Source organism: Anopheles merus, chromosome X (assembly GCF_017562075.2).
Source record: "Anopheles merus strain MAF chromosome X, AmerM5.1, whole genome shotgun sequence".
NCBI lineage: Eukaryota > Metazoa > Arthropoda > Insecta > Diptera > Culicidae > Anopheles > Anopheles merus.
The window spans coordinates 21,851,830-21,859,804 of NC_054081.1; the positions used below are offsets into that span (position 1 = coordinate 21,851,830).

The window sequence follows — 7,975 nt, forward strand, 5'->3', positions numbered from 1 at the left end:
AACAAGCGCAACTGGTCATCAGGGAACGTCTTCTCACCAACCACGCGTGAGTATCGTTCCGGAAAGATTTCAGGCGAATGTTTTCTCAGCCTTTGATCCTTCGCAGATACAATACACGGTTAGACATGGTGGAGTACGGCTACGGGACCTGCCGACGTTGGCCGGCAACCCCGAAGAGTGGCCGATGTTTCTTTCCTCCTTCGAATATACCACGGAGGAGTACGTCTACAACGATGTGGACAACCTAGACCGGCTTCAAAAGGCTCTGAAGGGAAAGGCGTTAGAGTCAGTACGATGCCTCTGGATGCATCCATCCAATGTACCAAACGTTATCAGCGCATTAAAAATGCTCTACGGTCGTCCTGAGATTATTGTTCACTCGTTAGTAAATAAGGTGCGCGCCATGCCCGCGCCTAAACAGGACCGTCTCGATACGCTGATATACTTTGGGATCGCAGTCCAGAATCTTTGGGCGACAATCACAGCCACAGGTCTCGACAAATACATGTTTAACGTGGCTTTGTTATACGAGCTGACGGAGCGCTTGCCTTCGTCGCTAAAGCTCAATTGGGGATGTCATCAAATGAACTTGGGAATCAAATTGAACATCAAATGAGCTTCAATTATTGGCTGAATCATTTGGTTCAAGCAGCCAGTTTGGTGACTGTTTCCTTGGTACACGTTCCAGAAAGTCCGTATAATAAAAGAACTGCATCGAATGCCACAGCGAACAGGCAACATCGACTCGTGAATGCGCATCTCACTGCCGATCCAGCGCGACACACTGCATCGAGTTCTAGCAGAGCCACACCACGTTGCCCAGTATGCCAACAACAATGCGCCAACGTAGAAAGCTGCCCCGATTTTCTTGCCATGGACATAGACGCCCGTTGGCGTGCAGTGCGAGAGAAACATCTTTGTCGCAAATGTCTTGAACGACACTTTCATCGTTGTGAAAGAAGAACGCCGTGTGGCACAAATGGTTGCGTTTTCCTGCACAACAGATTGCTTCATGATGGTCGGAGAACCACAGCCGAAGCGCTGTCAGCCGCAACCGGCGGACACCATATGAGCAACCACCACCAAACCGCGTTAGGGAAGCCGTCACTCTTCCGTTATGTCCCGGTTACACTTCATGGCAATGGCCGCAAAGTGGATACGTTTGCGTTCTTGGACGACGGCTCGTCCGCCACGTTCGTCGAACATGCTTTGGTAGAAGAACTTGGCCTGCAAGGAACTCCTCATCCGTTGTGCCTCTGGTGGACCGGATCGCAGAAAAGAGATGAGAAGAATTCAGTGAGGGTATCGTTAAGTTTGTCAGGACGTGATGAAATCGGCAAGATGTATGTCTTACCAAATGTGCATACCGTACAGAGTCTGGCGCTACCGAGACAGTCACTTAGCGCAGAGAAACTTCAAAGCACATTCGAGCATTTGAGAGGCTTAAAGCTTCCCAGGCTGCAAATGACAGCTGAAAAGACGTCTTTCGGCGGTCTTTCGGGTCACCGAAAGTCCGCCGAAAGACGTCTATATAACACCAGTTTAGACCGACATTGACAACACCAGCGATGTTTTCCCTATGCGATGTATTTTGATGTCAATGTCAAAACATGCAGTGTTGCCAGCAAAAAAAAATCAAAGCTTTGTTGCTGTCATTCTGTCGTCTTGTTGAGCCGCGCACTGTCAATCACACGTATTGCATTGTGCGTTTCGCTGACAAGCTGTGGTGTGTGTTGTATATCGTTCTAATGTTAGGTTATTATTTAGTGTAAGAGATATAGATTTACCTTTTGATTCTTTGATGAATGGATTTGAACTCGTTCCTTCGAATGTGCAGTACATATCCCCACCGCAGTAGTGATTGGTCCAACGCTCCTCCGCTGATAGACACGCAACTATAGCGCTATATAAACCATCAGGGACGCGGGATGGAAAAGTGAGTTCATTGTAGAAAAAAAGTGTTTTGCATTTAGTCGTTCTCACGCGAACATATTTCCATACTTTCAGCGCAAAACGTCCGAGGTTCATCGTTCAAATGAAAAATGGGAAGGCTGTATTGTTACCGATCAATCAAGCATGTAAGGGTAAATACGTAGACGAGGTATTCGCTTCATTTACAAATGAATGGTTTATTTCTAGCCTCTACTCCGCCAGTTGAAATAAACTCCTATCATCATTTACATCCGGATGTTTTGGAAGATTTATCCTCGTGCTCAGATAAAACACAAACATACGAAGAACATAACGAAAATTTCATCCAAACACCGAGCACCTCACGACAACACTTGCAAAAAAGTAAACAGAGTGTTCCTTTTTGATGGCAATACTGCATGCTAATTTTCATGTTTTATGTTTCCAGACCCACTTCCGAAGCAAAAATCCTGTTCAACACAAACCAATAGACAACCTGAAGGAGATTATTTATGGAACGAAATTATCAACAAACTGGACTTAATACAACAGGAGCAAAGACAGCAAGCAGAGATATCAAACAAGAGAATAACAGCTTTGGAAGGACAAATCAAATTGATGCGCTCAGAATTCAACATTGTCTCTGACAAATTGATTCCTCGTCCAGGGTTTGTGGCTGTGTCGAGTTTTGAGTGGGAACCACTAGCAAACAAAAATGATCTGGACACGCTTGAAAAAAGATTGTCGGAACCTGAGTTTAGAAAGAATTTCAATGACTATTTAGAAACTCGTCTACCATCAGATTGTTCAGAAGAAAGGATGCATGCGGCTATGGACATAATATTTACAAAGGAGCTAGTGACTCAAATCACGTGGACGGGCATAAGTCGTCCCATTGAAAAAATATGCTTTTTCGAATACAAAAATATATTAGGCAATTTAAAGACATAGGAACATACGGAGGTGTTACACCATCTGATAAAGCAATCAAAGGATTTTTCCAAAACAAATTCAAGCATGGTGGTCAAAGGCTAAACTTAGTTGGATTAGTTAGAACTTCTCATCATCGATACTAGAAATCGTATAAGTTGCTCAGTGTCGTTATGTAAGTTAGAAATAAATGAATTTATTAAATGTGTTCGGAAATACCATCATGTGATATGAAAACCATAAGAATTTCAATAAAGATTAAATTTAAAATGTACATTTCTGTTTTATTCAATTAACGTATGAACTAACGGAACAAAATCGAATTCGTTGTCTTTTGGGAGAGGAACAGCTACCAATTTACATTTCACATCTTGTAAATCAATGTGTACTTCTGTTTCCTCAAAGCTACGGAGATTTCCACGGTGCATATTAATCAGCTTAGATGTAAAGGGATAATCAAAGCAATGAGTAGAGTTGCTTAATTTTCTGGCGATTATTTTTAGGCTTGTTACATTTTCCTGTGCAACTACATTAATGTACTGGCAAACATTTCCAGATTTGGTTAAAAACCACCCATCTCGGTGTCCAGGTTTCAAGCAAAATCCTTTGCGAACATGGAGAGTGGTAATGTTACCTCTCTGTTTAATAGATGGATAACTTGAAATATCATCTTTTTTATGGACATAATACGCTTCTTGTTCTGCAATTCTATTAATAACTTGTTCCAAACTCTTCCATCCGTTACGCAACAAATTTTTTATGTGTTGTAGAGCATTTTCGAATATATAAGAAGATAACGTCCGCAGTGGACCAAATTCATCTACTTCTTCGAATATGTGTGTAAGATTGTGAACGTTGCTCGAGATAAACTGTGGTCCGTAAACATCAACATACTTTTTTACAAAAAGAGTAATTAAATTATTAGCAAGCGGCCAATGTTCTTTGTAGATGTTCGAGGAGAATAATGTTATACTACAGAAATACAACATATAATGTTTGTGCTGTTCATCACTCATGATGTTTTTCAACACCGAAAAACTTGCATAGTATAAAAATGATGAAAACTCTGAGCCTTTCCAGTGATTCACATCGTGTAACGATCGAAATTTTCTATGGATTTCTATTGGCAATTGGATTGTCATTAGCATACCAGATATTGTCGTTATTTCAGCAAACGACAATTTTTTTTTAAACCCAAATTTACCAAACAACAAGCCGATCAATATCCGTTTGGTGACACCAAGATCTATCAAATGTAGTTGATCCCAACTATTATTTGCTTCACAAGATCAAAATTATTTAACAAAAGTAGTGGCGAGTTAAGTTTATGATGACCACCATACTTCCGCTTTCTAAAATGTCTATCGGTTCTTTTTGGTGCGCTACAATCAAGGAAAGTTGTTCTTCCTTGCATTTTGACACCTTTGGTAGTGCATTTCAAACAACCATCAAACGAATTGAAGTTGGCGACACCTGTAAAAAACGATTTAAATCAATAGTTTGTGCTTTAGAAGTATAAAATGCAATTTTGTTTTACCTTTTATAAACGCCCGTGCTGGTGAATCGGCAATTATGGCGCGTACCACTACATCAACTCTCACGCCGTTGATTTGTACCCCATTGCTAGTTAATAGGTTTATTTCTTCGATGAACTGCTTTAAAAAATATTCGATGCTAGGTTTCTTTGTTCCGCTGTAAATTGAAACAATCATAACAGGAATTTCTGGCATGTTATGAATATTTATTAAAATCGGCCAGAATTGTAAATTATTGCTTTTAAATATCGGTAAACCATCGATGGATACATTAAGCAAGAGTGTGGTGTCCGAATTCAGAGATGTATAACTGCAAACAGACATTAATTAGTTTGTTTATGAAAAGTAAGACGGAAGCATTTTCATGAATGTACCTTAGCTTGTTCGTGAGACATTTCTGCACTCCATAATACCAGTACTGACCACCTTCTACCGTCAGGATATCAGCCGAAATATTTCGATTGATTTTTAGTAGGGTTCTAGCGTCTTTAGGTAGGTTACAGGAACTCACTTTTCGAACTATATCCATCACTTGGGCAATCGAGTCGTATGTTTGGTTTGTGGATATTGCCCATTGACGCAAAGCATCTTCAGCAGAGAATGGGTCATCTGATGCTGCTGGATCTATATCATCATCCGAACTTTCCATTAAATAGTCGATTACATCATCATCAGCTTCTGATAGATAAGCAGCTTCCCCTTCGTAGAAAGTTTCACCGACGATATTATCCTGTGCAAGTGCATCACTGCCTTGTGAAGAATTCATACCTTGTTCAGCTACTGCAACCCGTATAAAAATAGTTGTTATAAATGAAGTAATACATAATTGCAATAAACCTCATACCATTGGAAGTTCCACTAGGGCCGGCACCGTCATCTATCTGGTTTTCATGTTCCAAACGATCACGGTGGCGATACAAGTAAGAATTATATTTGATACGCTTCGAGAAACTTTTATTCATAGTGATTTCCACGAAAACAACGACGACAAAACTATTTTTAATCACAAATCGCTTCAATTACAAGATATGGCTGCAACAATGGCTCGCTATCAATTTGTGTGTGATATGACATCTGAAAGTAAACAATCGGCTGGGGTCAAAATACCACCATGAAGAAGATGAAGCTTTCAGAAGAAGAAACACGATCAACGTTTGCCACAGCGTGTTGTTTTGTATACATTGCCAAATCTAAAGAAATTCGAGCCGAATTGAGACGAAACGTGTTTATTAATAATAGCAAATCAAAATTTCAATATTTTCTTTAATATTTCATTCCAAATAGTCAACAAATATGCATTAAAAGCAAGTGAACTCGTCAACCATGTATTATAATTAAGATGTATTGGTCTTTCGGGCTGTCATTTGCAGCCTGGGTTAAGATGTATTGGTCTTTCGGGCTGTCATTTGCAGCCTGGGTTAATTCATACACTGACATCACGCCTAGGATTCTCATTGGTATGGATAACTGCCATCTAGGTAATCCGATGACATACCGTGAGGGAAAGCCACATGAACCTGTTGCCGCCAAGACACGATTGGACTGGATAGTGTATGGATCGTACCCAACGAATACCGGTAATGGCGCTTCCTAAACCATCATAGCCCACAAGTTTGCCCGTGTGTAGACAGCACCGACGATAGAATCGATATTGAGCTTAAGAAATATTTTGCGATCGATTCGATGGGCATTACCAAATCGCCTCATCCAGTTGGCTCTAAAGATGATGAAAAGGCGTTGGAGATCCTTACAACCACGACTCATTTAAAAGGAAATGAGGAAAGGAAACAGGTTTACTGTGGAAGTATAGCAATGTTCAGCTACCACCAAGTAAACTCATGGCCATAAGACGTTTCGAATGCCTGCAAAAAAAAAATGCAAAAAGATCCGGTGTTGAGAGCCGCTATCATCGACAAGATGAACGATTACGAAACAAAGGGCTACATCCGGCGCCTCACACCAAACGAAATAGCTGATACACAGAATACAGCCTGGTTCTTGCCAACATTTCCTGTAACGAATTCTAACAAGCCAGGAAAAATCCGTATAGTGTTCGACGCAGCCGCCAAGTCTAACGGAGTCAGTTTAAACACGTTCCTGCTTAAGGGTCCAGATCAGCTGGTAGACCTCCTGACGGTCCTGTATAAGTTCCGAGAGCATCGAATAGGCGTAGTAGGAGATATCAAGGAGATGTTCTTTCAAGTGGTTATGCGACCCGAGGATCAGCGCAGTCAAATGATCTTATGGAACGATGGCGAGTCTGATAAGGCCCCAGACGTGTATGTTGTTACCGTTATGACGTTTGGGGCGGCGTGCTCGCCCTGCTGCGCGCATTATGTAAAGAATTTGAACGCTGAAAAGTATAGAGATGAGTTTTCTCGTGCCTTCGAATGCATTGTCAAAGAGCATTACGTCGACGATATGCTCGCCAGTGCCGAAACGGAAGACGAAGCAATAAAGTTGGCGAAGGACGTACGTCACGTGCATGCGAAAGGCGGATTCGAGATTAGAAACTGGCTCTCGAACTCGCATTTGGTGATGAAACAGCTAGATGTACCTGTAAAGATAGAGAAGGATGTTAACGTTGGCACAGATACGAGAACAGAAAAAGTATTGGGAATGTGGTGGGACACGCAAGCCATTCATGTATAAAGTCTCACCTAGAAACGACGAGCAGTTACTGGCAGGAACGAAACTACCGACTAAACGCGAAGTGCTGCGTATCCTTATGAGGATTTACGATCCTTTGGGTCTATTGGGGAACGTGTTGATGTTCCTGAAAGTATTGCTGCAAGAAATATGGCGCGCTGGTGTTGGATGGGATGAGCAGATTGGCGGCCGTTTAGCAGAACAATGGGAAAGGTGGACCAGCATTTTACCTGCCGTCTGCCAGATCAAAATTCCAAGGTGCTACCGCCAGCGTACGTCGGCCCTCCCTGGTAACGTACAGCTTCACATATTCTGCGACGCAAGTGAAAACGGGATGGCAGCGGTTGCCTATTTCCGGTTTGAAGAAGGAGAAACAATAGAATGCGCTCTAATAGGTTCTAAAACTCGAGTGGCACCGTTACGGTTTCTATCGATTCCCTGTTTAGAATTGCAGGCAGGAGTGATTGACGCACGGCTCGCACATACGATACACAAATCACATCGTTTAATAATCACTAGAACAATATTTTGGTCGGACTCACGGGACGTCATCTGTTGGTTACGTTCAGATCACAGACGATACAGTCAATTCGTGACCTTCAGAGTCGGAGAAATCCTAGAGTTGACCAAAGTAGACGATTGGCAGTGGATATCAACGAAGGCCAATGTTGCAGACGATGGTACGAAATGGGCAAAACACCCGATTTAAGCACCAATAGCAGATGGCTCAAGGGTCCGAACATTCTATGGCAGCGGGAGAGCGATTGGCCAGCTTCACCGACACGACCAGATGATACAGCAGAAGAACTACGTCGCAACTTGCTGTTCCATGTCACAACTAAGCCAATCATCCAAATCGATAGATTTTCTAAGTGGAATAGACTTCTGAGATCCGTTGGATATGTCGTTCGATTTTTGAACAATTGCACTCATAGGGCCAATGGAACACC

At 42.0% G+C, this 7,975-nt stretch overlaps 2 protein-coding genes across 2 annotated transcripts; one reads left to right on the plus strand and one right to left on the minus strand.

The window, feature by feature from the left end:
* The first annotated feature begins 1,633 nt into the window (after positions 1–1,633).
* LOC121590885 lies at positions 1,634–2,862 on the plus strand. The gene is made up of 4 exons (XM_041911023.1): positions 1,634–1,936; positions 2,008–2,078; positions 2,140–2,295; positions 2,360–2,862. Exons 1-4 carry the CDS (start codon positions 1,929–1,931, stop codon positions 2,860–2,862), a joined length of 738 nt encoding a protein of 245 aa, XP_041766957.1. The 5' UTR covers positions 1,634–1,928.
* A 383-nt stretch (positions 2,863–3,245) lies between these two features.
* On the minus strand, positions 3,246–5,498 carry LOC121593413. Its single transcript, XM_041915750.1, has 4 exons — positions 5,221–5,498; positions 4,751–5,156; positions 4,379–4,686; positions 3,246–4,314 (listed from the first exon to the last, which is right to left on the minus strand). Exons 1-4 carry the CDS (start codon positions 5,336–5,338, stop codon positions 4,091–4,093), a joined length of 1,056 nt encoding a protein of 351 aa, XP_041771684.1. The 5' UTR covers positions 5,339–5,498; the 3' UTR covers positions 3,246–4,090.
* Positions 5,499–7,975: the final 2,477 nt, after the last annotated feature.

Coding starts and splice junctions, on each gene's coding strand:
- LOC121590885 (XM_041911023.1), top strand. Junction 2,079..2,139: donor GTTACCGATCAATCAAGCAT/GTAAGGGTAAAT, acceptor GTTTATTTCTAG/CCTCTACTCCGCCAGTTGAA. Junction 2,296..2,359: donor ACGACAACACTTGCAAAAAA/GTAAACAGAGTG, acceptor TTATGTTTCCAG/ACCCACTTCCGAAGCAAAAA.
- LOC121593413 (XM_041915750.1), bottom strand. CDS start 5,338: ATGAATAAAAGTTTCTCGAAGCGTATCAAATATAATTCTTACTTGTAT. Junction 4,687..4,750: donor TGTCTCACGAACAAGCTAAG/GTACATTCATGA, acceptor GTCTGTTTGCAG/TTATACATCTCTGAATTCGG. Junction 4,315..4,378: donor AGCACGGGCGTTTATAAAAG/GTAAAACAAAAT, acceptor CGTTTTTTACAG/GTGTCGCCAACTTCAATTCG.